This window comes from Danaus plexippus, chromosome 10 (assembly GCF_018135715.1).
Source record: "Danaus plexippus chromosome 10, MEX_DaPlex, whole genome shotgun sequence".
Classification (NCBI taxonomy): domain Eukaryota; kingdom Metazoa; phylum Arthropoda; class Insecta; order Lepidoptera; family Nymphalidae; genus Danaus; species Danaus plexippus.
The window spans coordinates 2,521,220-2,547,959 of record NC_083543.1 but is presented as its reverse complement, the minus strand read 5'-3'; the positions used below and the strand labels follow the sequence as shown (position 1 = coordinate 2,547,959).

At 33.7% G+C, this 26,740-nt stretch overlaps 4 protein-coding genes across 5 annotated transcripts; 1 reads left to right on the top strand and 3 right to left on the bottom strand.

Annotated features, from left to right (window-relative positions):
- Positions 1–1,672: 1,672 nt before the first annotated feature.
- Positions 1,673–4,001, bottom strand: LOC116767123 (vacuolar protein sorting-associated protein 51 homolog). Its single transcript, XM_032657307.2, has one exon. It carries the CDS (start codon positions 3,843–3,845, stop codon positions 1,749–1,751), a length of 2,097 nt encoding a protein of 698 aa, XP_032513198.2. The 5' UTR covers positions 3,846–4,001; the 3' UTR covers positions 1,673–1,748.
- Positions 4,002–4,407: 406 nt separating this feature from the next.
- On the bottom strand, positions 4,408–14,046 carry LOC116766958 (TBC1 domain family member 5). 2 transcript variants are annotated; one of them, XM_061521555.1, is made up of 14 exons: positions 13,907–14,046; positions 13,767–13,831; positions 12,924–13,058; positions 8,756–8,776; positions 8,492–8,591; positions 8,207–8,323; positions 7,913–8,040; positions 7,733–7,783; positions 7,557–7,659; positions 7,370–7,488; positions 6,913–7,055; positions 6,328–6,472; positions 5,723–5,945; positions 4,408–5,357 (listed from the first exon to the last, which is right to left on the bottom strand). In XM_061521555.1, the coding sequence occupies exons 1-14, from the start codon at positions 13,907–13,909 to the stop codon at positions 5,091–5,093; spliced, it is 1,620 nt and encodes a 539-aa protein (XP_061377539.1). In that variant the 5' UTR covers positions 13,910–14,046; the 3' UTR covers positions 4,408–5,090. The 2 variants fall into 2 exon arrangements, with proteins under 2 accessions (XP_061377539.1, XP_061377540.1); XM_061521556.1 differs by lacking the exon at positions 8,756–8,776.
- Positions 14,047–14,338: 292 nt separating this feature from the next.
- Positions 14,339–16,253, top strand: LOC116767127 (uncharacterized). The gene is made up of 2 exons (XM_032657311.2): positions 14,339–14,528; positions 14,666–16,253. Exon 2 carries the CDS (start codon positions 14,761–14,763, stop codon positions 16,177–16,179), a length of 1,419 nt encoding a protein of 472 aa, XP_032513202.2. The 5' UTR covers positions 14,339–14,528; positions 14,666–14,760; the 3' UTR covers positions 16,180–16,253.
- A 3,586-nt stretch (positions 16,254–19,839) lies between these two features.
- LOC116766914 (transmembrane protein 181) lies at positions 19,840–26,466 on the bottom strand. Its single transcript, XM_061521680.1, has 12 exons — positions 26,185–26,466; positions 26,010–26,113; positions 25,473–25,622; positions 24,670–24,772; positions 24,261–24,414; positions 23,774–23,854; positions 23,308–23,407; positions 22,275–22,402; positions 21,986–22,132; positions 20,930–21,032; positions 20,297–20,521; positions 19,840–20,056 (listed from the first exon to the last, which is right to left on the bottom strand). The coding sequence occupies exons 1-12, from the start codon at positions 26,352–26,354 to the stop codon at positions 19,920–19,922; spliced, it is 1,602 nt and encodes a 533-aa protein (XP_061377664.1). The 5' UTR covers positions 26,355–26,466; the 3' UTR covers positions 19,840–19,919.
- Between the last annotated feature and the right edge of the window lie 274 nt (positions 26,467–26,740).

The following is a 26,740-nucleotide window of genomic DNA, read 5'->3' as shown; positions in this document are numbered from 1 at the left end:
TGTGTTAGATTTATATGACGAAAAATTTAAATAATGTTATTTTGGTAAATATCGATGGAAACAGTTTTTGGATAGAGAGTACGGAGATCCATACATGTTTATATCTTATAGTCTTACATGTTCCATAATTTTGTAGAAAAATAGGACCAAATTTTTATGAAAATGTGTTTTAATGGTAATAATATATTCTGTTTTTAATTTTAATTGTAAATGTTTATTCTGCTCTTGTGACTAACTAATTAAATATGTTATCTATATATACATATACATATATATATATATATTTATATATGTATATATAAATATAGTATAGAGTAGATTGTCTTGCAATTAATTGTGTAAGAGCATTTAATATACATTTTATATATAAAGTAGATTATTTTTATTATCTGCGACTTTCATTAATGGGTTATAATAAATTGTCATAAATATGTGCTGTTTACTTTAAAGTTATATAGTTGAAGGTTTTTTTTTTATTGAATATTCTGTGTTTTGTATGTTGTAAGAGATTTAATTTGTAGTAATTTTTGACAATAAATAAATACATACTGACATAAAAATGTGTTCAATCATAAAGCGCCGGTTGGTTTCTGACCTTTTAAGCTTGTTTGGAATATTGTAAAATTATTAATTTCTTTTGAAGATAACTCAAGTACATATATCATGAATAATAGCAGCCCAGCAGATAATGGCATTACGACAAAAAGGAGCATTGACATTGAAATCCAGGGTCTTGATTGATCTTGAGTACACAATTACTAATTATTAATTCAAGTTTTAATGGGATTTTAAAATAAGAAAACGATTTGGTTTCTTAAATCGGAAATGCCTCTTCATTCAACTTTTTTAAAATTTAGTAAAAATATATGTGCAATCGGAATGTTTAGAGGAATATTTATGAAGCAGATACTGACAGCTGTATAGGTATATAAAATTGTGTCTTTTTGTAAAGTCGACAGATCTAAGGTTTACTACGTTATTTTTTTGGGTTTATAATACAAAAACAATTAAAAATTGCCTTTATGACTGTTCAGTTCAAACTTTGGAATGGATTTTTGACTTACTTGACGATATTAGGATTTTGTACGAGATAATTTATTCCAGAAATATCTAGTTCATTGTTTGAAAATAGCGTCTGGTTGCTTAAAATGTTCTAACTTAATACGCTTATGACGTATCGACAGTAATTAATATAATTCACATAAGATTTTAAATAAGAATTAATATATTGGCATTATTGACCGACTTAAAACATTTGAAAATTACTGTATACGTGAACCAATAGTGATATTGCATTCGGCGGCCAGTGGGGAATTAAAAAACTATGTACCTATAACTTCTATTGAAAGTTGCTATAAATAGAAGCAGCGGGACATTCGGTGACCCCGTATATATACGAGATATATTTTAATAGATTTGTTCATAAGTGGTTTTACTCTCGGTAGTCGTTACGCTCACAATGAGCGGGTTTAAATATGAGGACCCGCCGCAAACGCTATTCTTACTAAACAATTAATCAAACACTATTGATTATTTGAAAGGATCTGTTTTCACATAGATCACATATTATTGTTTTTGTCGTTATCGGACAGTCATAATTAACAAAAGTGTTCCTACTAAAATATAGCCTTCAAAACTTAACAGAATTTCTGAGTTAATTCTGGGGGTGACTTAGAAAATAAAAGTTTTTTTAAGTCTAAAGTTGGTTATTTTTATACATAATCATTATATATTTATTACATAGTACATTAGCCTCTTTCACAGATTATGTCTACGATGCTCGGTTCCATTAATTGCGGATCCACGCATCTTATTTGAGCTGAAGACAGAGCATCTTCTAGTAGGGCGTTTAATAACCTTTCATCGTTGCCCATACAGGACAGCCGCTGTTGCAGGAAATGTACATCAACTTGCAATTGTTGCAAGCCGTGCCTACTGAATGTGCGTAACCTGACACATTCCACTAACGCCTTTAAGGCTACTTTCAATGCACCATTCGATAAAGCCGCTCTGTCTGCACCGGCTGGACTGAAAACTTCGATTCTTTCAGAGAAAATCCTGCTTATCGGTGAGAAAGACGATGAGGGCCGCGACCAGATCGTACGACGACTGGAATCGCTCGACGGCTTCATGCTAGTCGGGAAGAGTTGTGAAGCGGCGGTATCCGCACTGGCTAATGTTTCAACCACTCTGCGACAGACAGCCCTTGGCCCTCTCGGTTCTGGAGCTCTTAACCAATCCCTGGCAAGGACGGACACGCGCAACATTTGAGCAGCTGTTTGTCCTATGAACACCACCTCAGAATCTAAAGCCACTTGAGCTGCGGTCGACAAGCTAACCATAATGTTAGATGTGTCATTGTTACCCACAGTGAGACCTGGAGAAGATTCTTCTAAAAGTTTAAGTAAATGATTATGTAATGTTGTGACACCATTCTCTTGCATTTCTAGACATAGTTTCGCTAGTACTAAAAGTAATTCAAATGGAATGTTATTTGAAGCTTGCAAGGAAGCCATACTCTTAACCATATCAGAAATGTTTATTAATGTTTCTGAAATCACTGTCCAGCAGGCATCGGCAACAGCCTTCCCACACCACGGTTTGAGACCGAAAGAAAGATTCTTCTGTAGGAAAGCCATTAGATCAAGTAACGATGCTTGTATTTTTTGCATTAAGTGGACCTGCAGAGAGCTTAAGATGTCTTTTAAGTCTGCACTCTCCGTACCTTTGCTGGCGAGGGACTGCCTTACTTTCATGAGATTTTCTTTAAACTGTGCTTGTATAACCTGGTACTGCATGGACGCCTTGTGGTTTATACATTGCACAACAACATCCAAGGCCTTTTGAGATACTGAATCACTAGAAATTATTTCTGACATTGCTTGCAGTTTTCGGAAAAATTTATCTAATCCCCTTATCAATATATCCGTACCCGTGTTTTCGGGTTTCTTTATGACTTCTTCAAATAGTTGAAAAACTTGTGTCATTATCTTGTCAGCAAATTCGGGTAGAATTTCTTTATTCTGGAATGTGTCGTGATAACATGTTATTACAATGCCTATGTCTGCTAGCAAAGAATTATTACATTTCTCAACCCATTCCAAAATATCAACATTGTCGACTATAGATGAAAGGGATTTTAGATGTTTTTGAAGCCGACTCTCTGCGCAGGTTAAAAATATATCCTGTAAAGATGAATCACTTTCTTGTAACTGTCGCAATAGTCCAACACTTTCAGCTAATTCCGATGCAGTTGTGTCGGGTGTCAGCAATCTTTCTCTTAATGTCTTTTTCAGATCATTTATAATCTCGGAACATTCAGTTTGTATGCTCTGAAAGGATGGCTGACTGCCATATTTCTGTAATACTCTTTGAGCATGTGTGTAGTCATTAACCGCATCCATGTATCGATTTTCTTCAATGGCTTTATTCAGTTGAGTTGGCAATAGAAACACAAATTGCAATTTATCAAGTAATTGCCTTGTATTGCAAAGTCTATTGACAGTAGTTCCACTCTCCTTCAAATTTTCAGATATAGTTGAACTAAATGTAGTAATCTTATTAATATTTTCACTTAATTTATTCATTTCTTCTTGCATTATCTGGAAGTCCGAACGCATTTTTCGAACTGTTTCTGTAGCTGATATAAATTTATTATAATTTTCGTACACCAAAGTCTGCATTTCAGATTGCAGGTACTGACTCTGTGTTACAACCTCAGCTTCTTTATCCATGACTTGTCGAAGAGTAGCACATTTCAATAGACATTCTATATACATTTCCGAGTTGAAATTATTTCCATCTATGTTAAGAGGATTTTCGCTATCTTTTTGAGATTCTGCCATTATTCAGGCCAATGCCACAGATTCTTGAAACACTTTTATACCGTGCAAAATAATCCCGTTTATTATACTGATTCAATTAATATAATATAATAGACTTTTAGTATATTTGTTGACATGTAAAGTATCCATCAACATAAAAATTTGGGAATGTTACCTTGTCAACTGTCAAAGTCATAATGATGTATTTATTAACTTCAGTGTATTTAAAGTGCTTAAAGTGCTAAAGCATAGATTTATTGTTCTATGATTCTTGAATTTACAATTTATTACAAATTCATAAAACTGTGAACTATATATGTATAAATATACATAGTTATGTCATTTTAATTAATAAAAAAAGAAACAATTATTCGGGCATAAAAGTGGTAGCAAAAGAAATGATTTGTTCAATTACATATCACAATAATCGTAAATATATAAAATACTTAAGCATTATAAATATAACACATCCCTTTCAGCATTTCCTGTGGTAGATTCATTAAATCGTTTATCAATAAACTTATTGCCTTCTAACGTTTACGTCTTTAATAAGTTTTAGGGAGTTTAAAAAAAACTACAAATATATTCTGTATAAATTTTAATACCCAAATAATCTTGGTATTATTAGTTTACAATTTCATATAGAATAATGAGATATTCGAATCAACTACGAATTTATTTATAAACTTCACAGCCGAAACATTAAAATATAAGATGATCCGAGTTAATGAATAACAAGGAAATTCTAAATTGGTTTTGTTTTAAATCTGTTCATATAAATTATTGTTAACTATTTTGATATATAATTTGTCTCAGCTTAAAGATTCATCGCTCGTTTTACAACAATATATCCTATAATACATATCTGTAAATGATTTATTTCATTTAATTAAAACGGATTTAAAAACAGCATACACACGTAAAGCATGTCTCACTCAATACTTCGTAAATATTTACACATATATTTGTTATCCATAAACTATATACGACTTATAACAAAACTGAAAATATTTTCATATAAGATTAAACTAATTTGCACTTAAGTAATTAATTACATACAATCAATACGAAATGTAATACAACCATATAAAGTAACTTAAATATAAACAGCTATATATTTATTTAGCGTACGTATCACCAGTCACAAGAGCATTTATAATGCATGTATGAAAAAAACGTTAACAAATTTTCTGATACGATGATTACTTTGAGACTTGAAAATTGTACTTAGTGATAATAGCTATAGAGCATAATTTTGCGTCGTAGTCATTCTGTCCTTAGCCGGAGGGGATCTAGAAATGGCAAATCACTGGCGTCACATTCGACCTGATGGAATACTTTCAGCTGGACCTCCTTCTTCTTGTTCAGTTGCGGCATTTGTTTCTGCGAGTTCATGTGTTTCTTGTTAAACACTGTAACCGGCACTAGATGGCGCCTGCCGATGTCGTTGGACGGCGCTTGGTTCTCGGCCGCTTCTAACGCCGTTTCAACGTCTATCAGTGCGTGGTTGCGACATTGTAGCAGAGCTGCCAGCTAGAAAAAAAAAATTATATTTAATTTTTTACAGTTTTTCATTAATATTAAAATGGTTTTTTGCATTCTCATAGGGGATAAAAAAAAATTAATATCCGAAACATTAAAGAATGTACCTTTGTACCTTTTTAAGCTGTATGTAGAGAAACGCTTTCAAATGTTCTCTCTTATCTGTTGAACGGGATAAAAAAAAAATTGGTACATGTAAAATCGTTTTATTCCCTGATTTGATAAGAGTGTCATAAGGTGCACTAAATATGAAAAAAAAAATCTCGAATGACTTTGTTGGTTTGATTAAAATATTTTCAATTGATAGCCAACTTTAATCTAGTTTTCTTATCAGTTGGTAACAGCGAGTCTTCTACCTGCATGATCTGTTGCAGCGGCGCCCGGGCGGCTGGCGGCGGTGTTGGGAGGGCAGCCGCCAGCGCGTCCGCTGCGGCCGGCAGTCGGGCGCGGAGTAAGGCGAGCGCGGCCAGAGAGCGCGCGACGTCTCCCCCCTCCGCCACGCCCTCGGAGCACGAGGAGCGAGCGTCCTCGGAACACGCCGCGAACGTGTACGGCTCGGTCGGCGACGGATCCACCGTGCTTAATAACAGGAAAATATTTTATACAAAAAATGCGAATGTGGAAACCTTCGGTGGTTTGCGGGGATTTGTGCATTGGGCACTTCGGGAATAAATTATTTTTTAGCGCCCCTTATATTTCGCTTACTGAAAGAACATTATAAATTATGCTAGCTAAATGAAATTACAGATCACCCCCCGCCTCTACACAGCGCCCCTATTTCTTTCTGGGTCGCCCATAAGAGGGCGTTATCTTTCACTTTGGGAAAGGCTGACATAGATGACGTTTTATCTTAACTGCAGTCCTATAAAATTTAATTTCAATAAAACGTAGATAAAACGTCTATGTCGAAAATTAGGAGGTATTTCTGTTCCTATGGTCCTACTATTAGTTAAAAACTCACACGAAATCGTCCAACAAGGGTTGCGGCGGGCGCGGATACTTCTGGGGACTTCTTAAGTGTAAGGCCAGAGATCGAACGTGCTCCGAAGAGACGGACGATGGACGCATCAGTAGTGACAACGCTGAGCCAGTGTCCGAGTCTAATACTGAAAAACACAAAGATATTGGCTCCAATAAGAGAAGAATAGGAAAAAGCTACGATTATTGGCTCGCTAATGGATGGAGATGGTGAGATAATTCTTCTTTGTTGAGTACCCGCTACATGTCACACATGTGTATATTGCATACTCGTCCTGTGGTACAGCGTTTGTCTCCATGGCCACACGACATACGAAGCGTTCCTTGTTCCTCATTCAATAATCTGCACTGATACTAAAATGCCCAATTTATGGATGAAAAACTATTAAACTAAGCTTGCGTAAGTAGCTCGATGATGGCTGACGCAAAGTGCAAAACTCAGGGAAACCTTAATTCTGTCTTGGACTTTAGGCCATGTTTTACTTAAATTGTCTCTAAGACTATAAAATTTTTATTTTTTTGTAAATTAAACTGTTGAAATGTATTTTGTTAAAAATATTTGACTCACGGATGTTTCTCATAGATATCAGCATGGCCAAAATAACGAAATGCACATTCGGTAACATGGGGCCGTCGGAGAATATGAACCCCCAGAGATCCGGGATGTCTCCGCGGGGGAACTCCCGACCAAACAACAGACGGAGCCAACGACTGCAATAGCGTTACGCAATATTAGTATAACGTAATATATTAAAAGCCAAATTGCATATCAAATTGCATGTCTACACCGCGATTCACTTAAGGGTTTTGACAATTTTTTCTGAGCAGTAAGAAATTCGATCGCCTCTCTTCGTTGCAGAATTGCAATGTGTGCACAGAGTTTTTTATGTAGACTTCCTATGTTAAGTGAAGTATGGCATTGACTTTGGCCCTAGCCTTAAGTGTGAGGCCCTAAGACTTAGTGGTTAGCGTTCTTCAGTGTGAAGATAAGATAGTGTCAACACGCAGACATAGCGTATACTCACATTCCAAACAATTCCATAGATATGTTACACTCAGCTAAATGTTCCGCGAGCTCAGGATCCAGTTTGACCAGGAACTCCTCCCTCAGCCTGTCCAGATACCGCACCACCTCGTTCTGATTCTGAAACGTTGAGTTTAGATGTGAATAATAAATCCAGAAGATTAATGAGGTCTTCATAAAATACATACATCCAGTGTTTTAGCCGTCGGTAGCCTGCCACAGGACAAGGGTATCACATTTCCCGTTGTGTAAAATTTCTCTAAGCCTTTCATTATCGCACTAAATAACATACTGAAAAATGTTATGTAATAATAAATATGAGAATTTATATATATATATATATATTATTGCAGCTTCAACTTACTAGCTGTCGTGTTCTAAATATTCCTCCTTAAGGTAATACCGGAGAGTATCACTGCGAAAGAATATCACCACTGTTAGTCATAATATACACAACACAGACCGCTTCTTGAAAAAAAAAAAAAAACAGCCAACTAGAAACAACATTAGGCAGAATGTTATAAACCGTAGCCTTAAAAAGCACCTCACGTGTTGCGGCGCGTTCATCCTGTCACAGTGGAGTTCGAGCAGTGCGGGAGCGAGGATCTCGTGCATACCTTGCCGGTAGCCGGGACGGACGTGAGCTCGGGCCCAGAAAAACAGCACCCGCACCTTGTATATTACATCTATGTTATACATTATATTATATATGAGGAAATAAACATTTCTAAACTAAGAACATATGATCATTGTTACTCATATATGTATATGACATATTAATATACAGAAATATCATAATGGACTTGCTTCCTAAGCAAATAATTATAAATAAATTTACCATCATGTCTTGGACATCTTTGTCCCGGAAATAGGCTTCGTCCGGAAAAGTCCTCACTACATCTTGCATTATGAGCGCTTTCAATTCGTTATCACAGAAATGTTGTTTCCATGCACTCTGAATAAACGGATAGTTGTGATGTTCGTTAAAGATATTTTAGCTCTTTTGCAAAAAAAAGGAACTGGTCTAGAAATTCCCTATTAATCAATTTAATAAAAGGCTTTATGTTTTTATGCTAAACAGTAATCAATGATGCAATAATTAGGCTTGGTAAAGAAACAATACCTCATCATTCTGAGAGAGAGGATCATCTCCAACAACCGATCTAGGATCCAGAGACAACTTCTTCCGTAAATCTTCATAGAAGTTCCTGTGGCCTTGTATACTGGAAGAATATTGCTGTTCTGATATCAATACACTCCCACCAGAAATATTGAATTATACTCGTATTTGATATCACATACAAAAATTAAGATATTCAAATATAAATATAATATAATAAAAATAATAATAATTAAACATATATTAAATAAAATATACTAAACCAACCTTATTTTAAAACAGCTTTCCCTGGCGGGCATTATTGAGGTATAAAATGATATAAAACAAACATATTAAAAAGTGTATGACATAATTATAATAATAAATATATTATTAAACAGCTGTCAAATACATATATATATAATTTATGATACTAATAAATATAGCGTATCAGTTATAAAGGTGGTAGAGACTAGGTGTGGTCAAATAACTACAGCTCAAACATGGGCCGGCTTGACCGGGGAAGTACCACCTTCTCACAGAAGATCGTATAAGTAGTCATTTATCATCATCATCAGCCTATCGGAACCCACTGCTGAGCAAAGGCCTCTTCTCATATAGAGAAGGTTGGAGCATTAATCACCACGCTTGCTCAAGACGCGTTGGCGATTTCAATCTTATAATTTGATATTATAAGACCAGGTTCCCTCATGATGTTTTCCTTCACCGTCTGTCAATGGTGTCTAAATAATAAGAAAGTACATATGACTCGGAAAAGATCACATTGGTACTTGCCAGGTTTCGAACCTGCGCCCTCACGGGACGAGGCGGGACTTTAGCCTCCAGGCCACCACGACTTTTTACGAAGTAGTCATTAATGACTGCGTTTCGTCCGATGAGTGAGAGAGCCGATTAGCCTTTTCCTGTTCCCACCCTTTCCTGTCATTTCCTTATTCCCACTTATCCCTTTTCCTCAACAACTAAGGTTGGCAAGGCACCCGTAACATTTATGTTGCGGATGTCCATGAGCAACAAGTAGGCCGTATGCTCGTTTGCCAACTTTTACATTAAAAAAATAACACAAATTAAATTTATATAATAGTATTAATTTTAGTTTAGTTTAGATATATATAGTAGTATTTATTTGAGTTTATACATAAGGCTTCACAAATAACACTTGCGATAGTGCGAATATTGAATTATTGTCTAGGAATTTATATATAAAAAAAAGTCCGCTCTATGGTTGTTACCTAAAATATAAATAAATTTACTATGGACTACATCTTACAGATAAATCTGAGCATACAGTACCAGCCTAAAAACAAAGTGAAGATATATCGGTTTAAATATTGAAAGTGACAGATTATAATATGCTTATTGTATACTTATAGTGATGGCAAACCGGTTTAATTTTAGTGTCACCAAATTTACCTATTCTGGAAGGTTCTTTTTTCAAAATCAAACGTTAGTGATTTATTCTATAGCGGATAGCAATTGTACTTAATATATGTAACTAATAAATTTTTAACCGAGTCCTTCAAAATTTATAGATAAATAATATCATTAAGTAATTTTATAAAAACTAATATAATTAATATAATCTATATAATATTATAAAAGTATTTGATTATGGAAACAAACAAGACGTATTTACGTATGCAGCAATCATCACAGTAATGAGTTTGTCTTATAACAACAATAGTTTTGTTTAAATAACTTAAGATAAATAATAATTACTGGCAGATTTTTAAGTAATAACTGTCTTAGAATTAATGAAAAATTATAAGACATTAAAAAAAAAAAAGGTAGAAACGAAATAGTTATGTGTCATCTGCTAGCCGACCGCCAACGTTTAAACTATCTATTCGTGGAGGTTTTGGCAAAATAATATACGCTAATTTTCCCCCAAAATTTGCACCCCTCCTATTCGGTATCCGGTTCCGGAGATGGTAAACTTTTAATGATTCTTTTTACCGGATTACAATCTTCAATAATCAGTGCCGTATCATCCATAAGACACTTTAGGCCAGTGCCTAGGGTCCCACTATAACCAGGGGCCCAGCACTCCCGATTAAAAAATGAAAAAAGAGCATTGTGTGGTAAATGTCTAATTTTTTTTTTTTTTTGTATTAGACACTTTTATTGTTTCACCTATTAATTTAGTTTATTTTTTAGTTTATTTTTTTTATAATTAATCAATAGCTTATTAAATGACAAATATAATAATCTGAAATCAGCAACTCAAGTGTGGGTATTATTGACAGGACAAAATGGTATCAGGGTCTATTACTGACACCCCAAAGACCCCATTATCGCCAGGTCTAATGCGCATGCGTATAAGTTTAGTGTACACGAATTAAAAAATATAAATTATTAAATGATCAGCAGCAGAAGTGGTTCGTGGAGGTAGAGATAAATTAAAAATTTAAACTTATACTAAATTCAGAAGGTGGTGTAGACCATCTATAAGGAAACATCCTTTTTATCAGTCACTTAGGCTCATCTTAGAATTCGTGGGGCTCCGTTAAGGCGATTATTATAACTGTTGGGATTTAGCGGGTAGTGCTGTCGAAAAGTCTTCTGACTCCTTGTTTGGTTCAGAGGAAAGTGATTAATCGCAACCATAGCGAATAAAAGGTTACTTTCGCATATATATACACAAGCCTGCTGTAAGGACACGAAATAAAATCTAGCTGGCGGAAAAATAAACGACTTCGACAGTATTCTTGGCTCCAACTTTAGATGTAACTTAATGTTAAATACGAATCATTTAGGCAAATCGGTTAAAGACTTTTTGCATTCGACTCAACCATAAACAGCCCACTAACAACGAAGATACGTATACTTCATCAGTATCAAAATCCTTAGTCTTTTATTGGAATATTACTTTCACGGGTTTTGGGCTCCTTCCTTATCTAGCTTTGTCCCCGTCAGTGAATAAGGATAATGTAACTTTCATATATAAACCAAACAAGACTGATCATACAAATGCCAACACCTTTAAGTCTATTGGTGTTAATACAGCCACAAGATCTTATACATCAGCAGCCAGTCCGCGTAAATTTATTCTGCAAAACTCATTTCCGGAGTTGAACCCGTTGAAAACCCCTTATCGGAGGGAACAACAAAGTAAAAAATTCTGGACAGTATTTGCTAGTCCTTGCATAATAGAATTTTTTTAATTGCACCGGAATGTAATTGAAAATTAATAATATGAATGTGATCTGACTATTCTGGCGACAGGAAACTGAACCAAAAATATGCATTAAAATACAATGAACTTTGATTCATCGGATATCAAATGAGGGAAAATGGCATTGAAATGTAGATCATTACCGTCAAAGTAGTAATTATATCCTCTATCTCTCAGTTAGTGCTCCCGTAATCAGCAACTTTGTCAATAAAGCAAGGAAAGAAAGCACAAGGAACATTGACAGAAAAAAAGCAAGGAAAGAAGCACAAGGAATGTTGACAGGAATATGCCTATTTCGATACACATATGTCCTTCTTAAGTGTCCTAGATAGTTTTTATGCAGAAATTTCTAGAGGCCGAGAAAAAAATGGAAATATTATTTTTTACAGGATGAAATAAGCCATCTCTTATACCGATCTCCTAAAAGGAGATTAGCTAAAAAACTTGCATTATTTTGTGATAAAATATACAGTTAAATTAATGGACCGTCTTAAAGTTACTCCAACAGACATTAAGGAAACATAAAACATGAGAAACAACTAACAACTCATTAAAATAAGATAAATATGGCAGTAAGCTTACAAAGAGAAAAAAACTTGTTATTGATATACAAAATATATCTAGAATCATATATTTATATGCGAGCAGTAGTTTTTAAGAAGCAAAAAAATAGCAAATCCAGTTTGAAGTGACAAGTTGGAAGTGACAAGTCTAATAAGGTTGGATTTTATGGGAAAAGTGAGAATTGAAGTTTCAACACACAAAAAACGTAAATAGGAATAAGTAAAAAATTATAATAAATTACCAAAGATTTGCTTTTATAATAAAAGACTATTCAACTTACACTTGACAACTGTGAGTATTTAGTTCCAACACGGAATAACAAAGATTTTTTTAACATTAGACTTAAGCTGAAGATTTATTTTTTTTAATTAAAATAGTAATAAAACAAACCAAACAAAGTGGAGCTAAAGAATTGCTAAAAATAAATGGGTTCTATCCACGAGGATATAGAGGAAGACAGAAAGACACAGTCTTAGAGGGTCAGGTAATGTGAAGGGGCTGTAATATATGGAGACTTGAAATAAACCTTGTGTTTGTAACAAATGAAAGTTTAAGATTAGGAAATTATCACATAGGTGTATTACAAAAGCGTTAAAAGTGTAATAGTGTAACCTTTTAAATGAAATAAGTTTCTTATATATGTGAAAATGACGATTATTTTACATAATAATACATTTAAAAAGTGTATATGTTGGTTACCTTAACAATATATCTCCGGAAGGCGGAGGCACAGCATTCAGTAGAACAGCCCATGCTAGACTACGAGGTTTAGCCAATTTATGTTCTATAGCTGCCTTTTTCAAATATTCCATACTCCATGTTGTATACTGTAAGCTATAATTTGAATATTATAGATTTTTGCCAGTATTCATTTAAATGGAACTGATGTTTTTGGTTTACTAATGCACTATTTTATTATTTTTAAAACTACGTACTCCCGACATTTCGGTTACATTGCAGCAACTGTAATCATGGTCGAACGAGATGTGAATGAAAAAAAACAATAAAATATCTTTATAGTAATCCAAACATATTAATTTTATTTATATTATGAATACTTTGCTAAACAAATTTTTGAGAATCATCTCATATGTGTAAAAAAAAATATATATGTAATAAAAATATTTTTTTTGTGTCATTTAATTCACATAAAAACACAATAATATATCAAAAAATATACTCTTAATCTGACCATGTTTTTAAATATATTTTTTTTTATATAATTAGAATCAAGTACAAATAACTAAAATCCTTTTTCTATACAAATATATTAGTAAAATTTATATCAACTTTTATAAGACTATAAAAAATATTATGAATAAATTTATACCAAAGACTGAACACTAAGATGGATTTATTGAGATATCAACCTCTTTGTTAATTCAATAAAACAAAAATAAAAAATAATAGTTATTTTGATATATAGTTTTAATTAAAACTATTTATATGATCACTAAATACACATTGATAAAAGTATATCATTAATATTGACTATAATCAAATGTAGGACAAGCGAAATTAAATAATATTCTTTGTACTCACTCATAGTCGTTGGCTTCGATAAAGGTCTTCGAGGGAGAACTTTCTAACCCGTTTAAATTTTGTTCCTATAAGGTAAACAATATTATTTTATATTTTGTTTTACTTCAAGGACTAAAATATTTATGCTCACAAATCTTTACCATTATAATAATCACAGAAATACCATGTTAGTTAATTAATGATATTTCATTTACTGTAATGATGTTTATGTTAGCAAAATGTTTTGATAATTTAAAACGATTCAGTGTAGCATTTATTTAATTCTTACAGCAGCTGTCAATGATAGTTGACATTTGAGAGATGTTATTTTACAGTTTTATTCTCTGTATGAGAATTTCTGGATGTAATGATAGTGTGGATAAGCAAATATTAATAAAATTGTAGATCAAGTCAAAAACCACAAAATTTCAAAATAAAATTTCCTACTGTTACTATAATAATATTTCTTATATATAAAAAGTTACAAGTATAGTGCTGCAATAATTTTTTTTGACATATATATATATTTTAAGTAATATGAGAAGACATATTACTTTTATTTTGGATTGGGGATAGAATATATATTATAAAACCTTAACACCATTAGAAATAAAATAAATTTATTTATTTCTAATGACGTTAAATAATTAAAAACGGTCACAGATATAATTTTTATATACTAAGAGATTTTTTTCATTGGGGTCTATAATATCGTAGATGGTGCTTTGAAATTTAAAAATCAGCTTTGTCAATACTCTGTGCTAAAAGCAACTGTGGATATAGGTCCTTCTCTTTTTTTAACGCAAGCGTTTGTAATTTTTAAGTTTTGGATAGTGAGAACAGTTAATGTGTTGTATATTAATCAATGTCGTCTGAATAAATCAAAAGTGTTAAAGTTATCATGTTTTTTCTCTCTTCAGCTGAAATGGCGCGCTCTGTTACCGTTACCTTGTTGTATGGAGTGAGATCGCAAGCGCTGGCTTCTCGACTACGATGACCACAAGCAACAGGAAAAATGATTACCAATTTGCCGCTTCTTATTTGCAATGGTAATCCGACAGCTCTGGCGAAGCTGAATGCCGCCGAATTGGAAAAGTTTATAACGTTCATGGTGACATGTTCCTGGGGTCATGATACTGCTAAGGATATCCGGCAACCACCATGGTGGCCCAAGGATGTAAACTTTTCTCATCCCTTTGTTAAACCACCAGTTGTTCCCGACGATTGGGAGGCGAGACTGAAGAGATTGATCAAGAGATGTTATGAATATCATAAGAGTGCGTTTTTATTAGTGTTCTCAGCACAGCTTGCGCGATATCCGCCTCGACGACTCCGGTATGTTGACAATCGTGATCACACCACTTCCCTCTACTACAGACCCAGTGGTAGACTACTGGTGACGTTCCGAAATGAAAATCTGTGTTATGATAGAGACACTGTGGAGGAGACGAGCTATCACCTGAAATCCACTGATATTTATCTTTGTGATAATTGTGATAGTCATTTTGATAATTTGGAAGTTCTCAAAGCTCACGAGAGACTGTGTAACAATGAAGTAGTGGCAACTAGTTCGTGTAGTAGTGGTTTTTCAGATTTTCTATCAGCTCTGAAGTTGCAATCTATATCGGATGTTTCAGATAACAAACATCCACTATGTGTTGAAGTTGACTCGCGGCCACGGAATGGCAGAGGTGCATCTTATCTGGATAGAGGTCCTCCCTACCCATTCTCATCCCTTGCATATATGAAAAATGCAAAGATAAATGTACAAAGGGATACCACCTATTCTAGAGAAAGAATAGAGAGATATTGTTGTCCTACAACAATTATTAGTAAAAATGTAGGTAGCAAAAGTAAAAATCATCAATTTCCAGTAAGATATAGACGACCAATAGATTACTGGCACAGGAAGCATGTGTTCCCCAATCAAAGATACAAGAAAATACTTGATCTCAAAAGCCAGTTGTTGCTTTTAAAATGCAGGCCCGTTACTGTGAATGTTGAGAGAATGACAATGGAAAAAGTAGATGAATATATCGAAAACCTGCATAAGGAGTCCGAGAAACATAGCTTAGTGGACAAAGACATTGTGTTTGTTGATGGATTAGACTCTGAACAAATGGATGTAGACTGTAAGGTTGAAACTAAAACTAGTGATCCTCTCAAAAAGGTAGACTGTGACTGTGAAGTGATTGATCTGTGTTCGGACGATGAAACTTCCAGTACTAATGAGAACTGTGACCCTCGAGCTGGAGTGACTTGTGTGATGAGAGGTGGTGCGGTACTCAGGCGTACTGCCGCGACGCCTCATTCATTGCCTGCAGAGCCCTGCGGCGCTCGCCAGCGCCCTCTACCGTCTCTCATCCTACAGCCCCATCCAGTTATTTTAATAACTCACACTCTAAACAATTTACAGACTATAGCATTAGATTAAATATATGTATTATTTTTAATGTAGGTACATGCTGACATTATTTATTACCTTCCTGATTAAAATTATAATGTTTATATCTATGTTTTATTTTTTTTATATCAACTTCATAAGATTGCTACATTGACACAAGATGGCGTCTGCGATGTTCACAAAATGGCGAAGTTATGTCCTGTCCTGAAGTTAAGATGGCAAATTGTACCTGAAAATTTGTAGTTTGTCTTTTTATGAAGAATATTAAACGCCGTTGGTGATAAAGTGAGAAAAAAATATATAGATGTAAAACTTATTTATCTGTGTCTGATAGAAAATATAAATTTTCATTTGTAATAAATGTCTTTATTGGCAAAACATCTAATTTTAAGAGCGCCAACAATTTAAAAATAGAGGTCGAACTATTTAAAGTTCTCAACGAAATATATATTTCAGCTAGACTCAGAAACTTAATATTTTATCTAATTATTATCGTCGCTAATAGTCTTCAACTAGTTTTTAGATACTTAATCGACGATGTATTTTTCTGATTTTTTTTGCGCATCATACGGCATGACTAATAGTAAAATTTGAATCAATCTATAGTTTGGTGGAGTTTTAGCCGATTTGTATTTATTTACAACTGACTTCGAAAAAGGAGGTTATTGTTTCGAAGAACCTCAATTTTTCTCATATTTGTTTTTTTATATGTTCGAAAGTGTGCGTCCAAATATTTTGAAATTAGAATCTTGCGAAAATTACTAAGAAAGTTTAACAACTTCCACAGGTCGATAAGATCTTAATTGGTTGCTTTCAAGGAAATACCACAAAAAAAGTGGCCTTTATCTAATAGGAACATCACTAGGAAAATACAGGGTGAGACTCAGTTTACAAATAAAGCAATTGTTTGGATTTTGTTCCGCTCACTCAATTTTTTAATAAGTGTGCTCTCTTCTGAGTTTTCACTGCGTGGTATTAAAATAGATTCGGACAATGATTTTTCTAACTTTAATCATTAAATAGAAAAGAAATTTTTCTTAGATATTTATCCATATGGATATACAGTTTTCTTTATGGATATACTAGTTTACTACTGTCGTAGCGTTCTATAATATCATAGATATATATCAATGTCAATAGGATCGGATTGTGAAATAAATTAAGGTCAAAATGGTTATCTCTTGTTTACATTAATTCGTCCTTGTATGAGTTTTTGGCACCAGCGGAGTGATCGTATGACTAGGGAGGAAGGGTCATTAGGAAATTTAAGGAAAGTAAAAAAAAGAGTTTTGCTATTATCGGTTTTTGTGGGTGGTGGGATTTTTGAGGCTTTACATCCCGCGGACTCGGAGTACAATGTAATTGGCCTGTTAGCGTACGATTGCAGTAGCAATCAATGAAAATGTGTGTAGCTTTCTTAACTTTCACGGACACATTTCTCCATGGGCTGACATTATATACTTCCAATTTCTTCAATCTTTATGTGGTCACACTATGTTCTAGTGTTTAAGTTTAGAGTTTTGTAGAGTTCTTAAAAACCTTTTTGGTTTGTTAGCACTATTTTCTCTAACATTGGTTATTGTACTTTTTAAATTACAGCCTAAATTCGGGGCTTATGTAAGGTTTTCGGTTCGATAATTGTATAGTTGTATGTTTTACCGTAAACCTTTGGGCCTTTCAAACATTGCAATATGAGAGATAGAATGGTCTTGCATATGCACAAATTAATTTGCCGCCAGGGAATATATCTTCTTTCCTATTCAAGGATATTTTTAGTAAGTGCCGAAGCATGCGAATAAGTAGCCGTAAAGTTAATTTAATGATTAGGTCCTTCGCAGAAAACATGGACTCAGCAAGTTCCTTACTCTGTAAGATTCTCTGCTCTTTAGTTTTTAGTGAATTGCCTTCGCATCGTGTGAATGTGACTTGAATTTTGTTTGCATGTAAATTGTTTTCAAATTATCTTTTATATGGGCAAATTTTCCTGCATTACATATGCGATAATTGTGACTGTAGCTATTGACATTCCAGAGGTTTAACGTACATAAGTATGTACCTGCAATGTCATTTGAGCTTCTTAAATGACATATATAAATACATAGTTTCTTGTTTATATCTGTAGGTGTAGCGGAGACAGGTTCATGATATGTTATCGGGCTGCCATGTGTCATTAACATTTGAAGTAGGTACCCGAAATTAGTACTTTTTTTTATTTGGTTACATCAGTTCTGTACGTTACTACCTTGCCATGGATTATTTTTTAATTTTTTTAAGGCTAAGTATTTAAATTCAAATTTATCTAGATGAAGCCACCACCCTCACGTTATTTACGTCTTTAGGTATAAATAAGGTAAGGTAAGGTAAGGTAAGATGTTTTGGAACGTGGATGACCATATTGATGTGGCGGATAACACACTTCCTTTAAGGGACTGTATTTCCAATTGAGAGCTGTCCTAGATTAACCTGTTACTGTTCTCTTACTTGCTATATTTAATATCCAATCGAATAGCAGAGGATTCTTATATGCATTGGTTTGTAAAACTAATTATATCATAACACTCAACAATAGTATTAGGTATCTGAATTAACAGGAAAGTTTTATTGCTTTAAATGAAACTAGTGTTATTCGGATTTACTACGCGGATTTTATTATTTAAAAACTACATAATCCCGACGTTACGGTTACCTCGTCTGCCCGTGATCACGGTTGCTGCAAAGTAACCGAAACGTCGGGATTATGTAGTTTTTAAATAATAAAATCCACGTAGTAAATCCGAACAACACTAGTTTCATTTAAATGAATACTCGCGAAAATCTTATATCTCATTAAGTTTTATTGCTGACAAATAGGACTGAAGAATCTTAAATCAAGAGGAAATTTATATATAGTGATTGATATTTAATAAATAACAAGGCCTCTCTTGACGGCTTTCTTTGAGCAAAACATAAGATAGATTTTTTCAAAAGTTTATTATTAAAGTATCTGGAATTATGGTGGACAAAGGTCCATAAACCAATTAATCCTAAGAGCATTGGTTTACTGCTCTTCGATTCACTTAAAAAAAAGTGTATCTAAGATTTTTCGCAAATTTTATTTGTTTTTAGCCGAAGGTTTTACTTATTTCATTAGTCAAGGTCGAAATAAAATCAAGAAACAGCTAAATGTTTTGCAACCATTAAATGTAATATCAAAATCTTGTGTAATGATTTTTAATGTCACAATTTCAGGTTAATGGAAATAAATAGCGATATTTATAACCCAAACTTTATAGTTTAACCTGTCAGTAAAACGCGTGGCTGTGTTGTGACGTCACAACCGCAAAGACACCTAAATATAACCGTGTTTGTGAGCGTCGGTGTCAATTGTTTTCGGTCTAACCGGGGAGGATAAATTTGACGTTTACTTAACATAATAGAATCGCGCAAGTTATTCTATATCTACAGAGTAGAGCAAATGAGGACTAGTGATTTTGGGTTGTATCAATATTTTTTTTTAATCTTATTTTCGGTGCTGCAATCATCCGTCCAATGTCTTTCAACTCTGGCGTTCGTGAGTGAACTTTAATATTAAATATATCATAGTAATCTTTGATTCTAAGCCAATGTTTTTTTTTAAATACCTCGATTACCCACTCAAATCTTTCATGAAAGTTTACAGACGAAAAAAACTAGCAAAATCAAGCACGTATAAACAAAAAAAAATAATAATATTTTATTCATCAATATTTCATAACAAGAAAAAAATACATATATGGAAAACTTTTATTCAATCATATATCTTCTGTAGCCGCTCTGTGGGAGTGAGAATTAAGGGGACGTCTGCTCTCTTCGTCGGAGCCATAGATAACTTCTTCATCGGAGTCGTTGATCATAGAAAATGCTGGATTGTCTTTGGTTATGGCTGTCTCTGAAATATATTATTTTATGGAATCATTATAATATATACAACACTAACAACGCTTTATATATGATAGTTAGAATTTTAATACAAGTTTAAAAATTATATTTTCTATTTATCCATACAGATACAAGATAGATTTTATTAAACCCGATTTTACTGGCCCGGACTCGGAGCACGATAAATTATTATTAAAAAAAAAATGTTAATAGTAATTTGTCTTAAATAGACAAGATAATGTTAACAGACCGTGTACAGCGCTAGTTCCGGGTGAAAACAGATACGCCATGACGTATACGTTGAAGTTGAATAAGCCGTAGATAGCCATGAAGGCGGCGGAGGTGTCGTAGCGGGCGGAGGCCTGGGACGCCCAGTGGTCCTGCAGGGCTGCGGGGCCCCAACCACGGACACACACCAGGACGCACACGACACACACGATACACACCACCAACGACAGGCAGCGGAGGCGCACGTCTAGAATGTATACATATATATGGAAAAGACAAGAAAAAATTGTTAATATTGTGCATCAATACTTAATGCACACTTTCGCGGGTAGTCATTTAAATAAAATCAATTTTTACGGATTTACTACGGTTTTTTTTAAATTTTATAATTACATACTAGAGATGAAACCTATCATCTCGCCTGCCCGAGGTCACGGTTGGTTAATGTAACCGAAACGGAGGGAGTGTGTAGTTTTAAAATAATAATAATAAAAAAAAAAATCAAAGTTAATCCAAAAATATTAGTTTTATTTAAAAAGTAACGCATTTTAAAAAAAAATATATATGTATATTCAAATTAATATTGATTGTTAATAGAATGAAATATTTTCCCTGTCTATTGTACGATTTATATTAGCTATCACATAGCACTTACCGAAAAATGGCATGTTACGTAAATCACTATACGCTTTCACAATAAGGACGAGCAGATACAGGAAATATAATGTCACAGCCACGAAGAACGTTATTTTCACCACCTGAATTAAAAAAAAACGTATTGTTAATGACCATACATATATATGTAAGGGAAAATATAATTTTCTTCACGTGCCATAGACAAACACCAGATATTATCTGTGGTTCATTTTAAAAAATATAACGTGTAACGAAACTATCGCCAAGGAGAGTACTTGTGTAATAGATGAATTGTGATATTGCAATCGACGTTGTAGACTAGTAGCTTTGACTGTCTCTTCTTGGCTTACAGAGAAACTCATTAATTGGTTGTGTCATTCAAATCACTATCAATCAATACATATTATAAAACAAAGTCCCTCGCCGCGTCAGTCTGTGTGTTCGCGATAAATGGAAAAACTACTGCATTAATTATCAAACAGTTATCACCACTCCATAGCGTGATTCTCGAGGAAGGTTTTAGTATATAATTTGTTAAGTTTTTGTATTTGTTTTTGTGTACATTAACGATATTTGTTGAAGATGTCGGGAATAATGAGTCGTTTGAGCGCTTTTAACGAAAATGCTGCCTAAAGTCTTTGAGATATAACAAAATAATATATGGGGAATTGTATGTCTTATATAGGACTACAAAAAAATCCACGGTGGCATATGTCTATACCTTAAGGATTACATACTATATCCATTTGACAACTTCTAAAAATTAGCATTCCGAAAGCGTTTATTAGAAAACTATTTACATAAATACAGTATTACGTCTTATCAAAATAAATTACTTTTTCAAGCCTACATCAGTATCTGTAAATTACTTTTTAAATCATTTAAATCGGGCGACCCATTTGAAAGTTATCATAATACAAATTTAATAATTATTAATTAAGAATTATAATTCTCAAAATTGAATAGGCTATTTCATATTTTTTGTAAAGAGCCCATGTAAAGCCGGAACGGGTACCTAGTAAATATATATATATATATATATATATATATACTATATAGTTATATTGAATCTTACCGGATAATTAGGGTTCATAAAATAGTTGAATGTGGGGTCGTAGTAGCCGTAATATTTTTGCCAAAATCCAAGCACCATGGCCGGCGCCCAGATCATCCCCACTATTATAACTTTCAGCAGATAGAACGATATAAATCCTCTCTCGTTCTAAGCCATGTAAAGAATAAGAAAACAAAGATATTATTGACCAATCACATATAATTTTAGTTGTGAGAATTCGCTAAATTAGAAGTATAGAATATTTTTCTATTTAATGACATATAGCAATAAGTGTTGTGTCTGTATATACCTGTCTCAGTCCGTGGTAGAGGGACAACCACGACAGCAACACGGACGACAAGAATGAAGTCTGAAAGACGACGTCCAACAGCGGAGACAGCACGCCGCTTGACACCAGCCGGAGAGGAAACAGAGGGTCTGGTAGGAAGTTAGTTAGTTAGTAGATGTAGACTAGCCTTAGTAAAATAGTTTGTAAGTAGGAGATACAGTCTAGCTTCAGTTAGTAAGTAGGAGTTGTAGTTTAGTTTTAGTTTGTAAGTAGGAGTTGTCAGTTGTAAGGAACTCCCGAACAAGAAAGCCCAAGGTAGTGACGGGCACGAGCACCACCCGTTGTGGAATTGGATGTCTAAGCTCGTGGGCGGCGATCGGAGGATCATCGCGCACAGCAAGAAGGCCTCGAGAAAAAGCACCATAATGTCCGGGGCGCGTCACTAAGCCCGGGTTAAGCCAAAAATGACACGCACTGTGGGGTCATGGTGTACACCGTAAGCGCATTCTGCCTGCAACCAGAGCGGTACGTTAGAAAATTAAAAAATCGTTGGCGGTGGATGATAAAATAACAAGACCAACTGACAGACACTCACATCTCGTCTGCCCGTGATCACGGTTGCTGCAAAGTAACCGAAACGTCGGGAGTATGTAGTTTTTACAAAAAAAAAATACGCGTAGTGTAATACGAAAAATATTAGATTCATTTAAAATGGATACTCGCGAAAGTCTTAGATCTCATTACGGTATCCATAACATTTCCCGTCCCCGCCGCTAGCGCGGGAGGACACGGGGGTTTAGTGGGCGAGAATTCCACATGCCTCGGTCTTGTCCCCTCACACGACCGGAAGTAACGAGGATTTTCCCCGCCAACAAAAAAAATATACTTTGCTTGATAGTGACCGATAATCCGAAGGTCGCAGGTACTAATATTATTAGTGACTAATTTTCCATTCTATAATTTATATAAGTTTCTGTAATTATATTAAATAACAAAGATATACATTTTTGTTAGTTTTTTTTTATAGTTTCTATGACAATGTTGATATTAATACCATTATATAGTAGTAGTAACGGTAGTAGTATGGAGACCCACTTCTGTTCGATGGCCCAGTCTTGTGTGGAGTATCGGCGGAGCGTGTGGCCGAACCAACACTGGAAGTGAACGAAAGTTATATGAAATGAGAATAATTTGGACATTTATAATACGACATAGAACTATATACACAAAAGAATTTTGCCCTGTTGCAAGACTAGACTACCAGACTATATTAGACTATCCGTCAGTCTGGTATAAGCGCTGGTCTGATGTAAGCTATTGATACATTCTGTTTGCTTGATTCCAACGAATTTTCTATTATGATAAAATAGTAAGCTATTTTTTTGTGACACGATTAAGCTTAAGTTATATTCATTTTGTGACACGCACGAACAAATCATTATCAATTCAATAGCTTTATATAGAAAATGAAAGGTTGCGTTTCCAGTTAACTCGTTTTATTAGATGTTGAAGTCACTCACAGCCACTGTGAATGTTGTGAGGAGGAAGATGAATCTGAACCAGGTCTCCATTTGAGTGAACACTGGATTGTAGGTTTTGAACTGGAACGAAAACATGACTTATTCAGTCTAGCTTAAGCTAGACTTGGTTTTTTCAGTCTAGCTTAAGCTAGACTTGGTTTTTCAGTCTAGCTTAAGCTGGACGTGGTTTTTAACTTTGGCAGATATTTTTTGTTTAAGACGAGAGTCTAGTAATTTCTACGTATATTTCTTGGTACCTCTTTAAACTTTAACTTCTCAATACTATACTTTTTGTAGGGTTTCTGTTACTATTGTGACTTTTCTGATGATTGAACCAAAATAACTTTCTTATTGTCTTCGATATAGTTTTTTATAATTTTGACGTAACTTTATGTCTTGTTTGTAAAAATATCCCAAACTTAGTCCACTATACAAACGGTAACTCTTCTTATTATATACGTATTTTTTGATTATATGCAATACTAACGTAAAAAATTATTTCACGTATATTGTATCGTTTATGGAACTCCTCTAGACCGTAGAAATGTACGCTGAACACGTAGTGCGTGTACTCCAGTGAACCCAGGTGCAGCACCATCACGTCCTCGCAAACCTGCTTCTTGCATTTCAGGTGTTGTGTTCTACAATGTAATAGAATATTAAAATTTTATTATTTCTTACTAAAATTTATTTTTAATCTATAATTTTAATTTTAAAATTTTTTAGATTTTTATGGAATTTAGTATTCATAGTATGTTTAAGGATAAAATTACAATAGCTGATAGAGAATTCTAAACAATGGAATTTTAAATTAAAGACAAACAAGCGAAATTTCTTTATAAGAAATGTATTAATAATTTAATCATAAAATATTATTTTAAAGTACATATTTGTACCTGTTAGTCGCCTCCGACTCGGGCAGGAGATTGACAGTTGTGTGGTCACTTAATACGCCATCTATTGATATACTTATTTGAAAGCTCTTGTCAAATATCTCCTCTGAAATATATATAACACGAAATATTAACTATAATTCTATTTTATATATATGTATTATATATCTTATATATATAATTCTCGTGTCACAATGTTTGTTCCCGTACTCCTCCGAAACGGCTTGACCGATACTCATGATATTTTGTGAGCATATTGAGTAGGTCTGAGAATCGGCCAACATATATTTTTCATACCCCTTAGTGATAAGGGTTGTTCCCCCTAAACTTTTTTTTTAAATTTTTGAACGAAATTTTTTGTTTTTATTTTTTATAATGTGGCATAAAAAAATACATACAACGGTATGAGTCGCGGGTAAAAACTAGTGTATAATATAAAAATTGTTCCACAAAAAAACTGGATCTTTTGATATTAATAGTTTTGTTCAGTCTATGAAACAAGCAACAAAAATTTATCTCACGAAGTATTTGTCGATATAATACACATGACGCTAATAAAGACATGTATAATAGAAAGATAAACCTCTTTTGATATATGTTTGGTAGCAGTAAATAAACAATTTATATCTGCGAGAATTTGTATCTGCGAATTAAAGAGAAAAATCTATACAATTTGTGCTCTATTAAGCACGAGTGTAAAAATTAAATTATTTTAAAATTAAGAAAAATATTCAAAAAAGTCTATTTTTGTACATAGATAAAATAAAATAAAGTGTTATTTATTATTTATATATAACTATTGTTACCGTCGTCATTATCTGTGAGTATTTCCGCCAGCAACCACAGTTGCTGAGAGCGCGCTCCCATCGCGGGGCTTCGGAGGCGGTACGGTCCGTGGGCCAAAGAACTAGCGTTGACTCCGCTGGACACGGACGTTGTTAATGTCGGAGACGGACCTTTAACACGTTAACAGTCTCATTATACATTATTATCTTTAACTTTCTAAATTTATTATCTTAAAATTATTATAGATAGTTAACCTAAGCGTTATTTGAAAAAATAGTTTAGCTTTTACAAAAAAAAAAACAAAGCGTAATTTTACATTTAAAAAGTAGAAGTAAATTTTAATTAAGAGGCAAATAACTTGTTTTGTTTTTTGGTTTGTCCAAACAAAAAAATTATTAGCGTATTTATTGAGCGATGTTTTTATCCGAGTTAGTCGATTGCATAATAAATTGTAAATACCGTGAATTTAAATCCACGGCGTTTCATGAGCAAGGCTTAAGAGAATTAAAATAGTTATAAAGACATAATTTATTGGATATCACAAAATATTTACATACCTGCTAACCCTATAAATACACCAAGACCAAAGCAAGCAAAAAATGCTATAAAAACCATCACGAATTCTCCTTTGTGCATTGAATAAATCCTCATTTGAACAGATCTGGAATTCAAAAAAATAAATATTAAATAAACAAGTAGTTACAATAATATTATAAATATAATATATAATACCTTTCACAACGGTCGTGGTGGTAAGCTGGTGCTATATATTTGTTGAATTCACTAAATAAATCACTAAATTGGGACAGCGTGTTACGAATTTTGTAATTCCATCCGCCACTGGGCAGATGGTACGAATATCCTACGTTTGCGGTATCCATATTTAAATTCATTGATTTCATATATATTACGGCTGATTTTATACGACAAAATGTTATGAAGACGTAAAATACGCGAATGGCGTTGAATAAAACGAAAAATATGACAATAGTGTCCCCATGCAGCACTTGTTTACAAGCATTATTGATTTTCGCGGGAATTGCCATCGTTACGCCATATTGGATGAAATGATGTGGCATAGTATTTGGCAAAATTTTATAATTCACTTTCAATAATAAGATTTTTTAAAACATTGAAATAAGATTAACTCGTATTATTATTTTTGATTGTTATAAAAAATGCGAGCAATGTTTATTATTATCGATTTTTATAATGATGGCGCTCAATTCAAATCTGTTTGTATTGAACCAATGTTGGGAATAGTTTGGAAGTTTAAGTTTAAATGCAA

Coding starts and splice junctions, on each gene's coding strand:
- LOC116767123 (XM_032657307.2), bottom strand. CDS start 3,845: ATGGCAGAATCTCAAAAAGATAGCGAAAATCCTCTTAACATAGATGGA.
- LOC116766958 (XM_061521555.1), bottom strand. Junction 8,777..12,923: donor TCCGGAGATATATTGTTAAG/GTAACCAACATA, acceptor AATGCCCGCCAG/GGAAAGCTGTTTTAAAATAA. Junction 8,592..8,755: donor GAAAGCTGTTTTAAAATAAG/GTTGGTTTAGTA, acceptor ATATTCTTCCAG/TATACAAGGCCACAGGAACT.
- LOC116767127 (XM_032657311.2), top strand. CDS start 14,761: ATGATTACCAATTTGCCGCTTCTTATTTGCAATGGTAATCCGACAGCT.
- LOC116766914 (XM_061521680.1), bottom strand. CDS start 26,354: ATGAAATCAATGAATTTAAATATGGATACCGCAAACGTAGGATATTCG. Junction 21,033..21,985: donor TTATGAACCCTAATTATCCG/GTAAGATTCAAT, acceptor TTTTTAATTCAG/GTGGTGAAAATAACGTTCTT. Junction 20,057..20,296: donor CGGAACTAGCGCTGTACACG/GTCTGTTAACAT, acceptor AATATATTTCAG/AGACAGCCATAACCAAAGAC.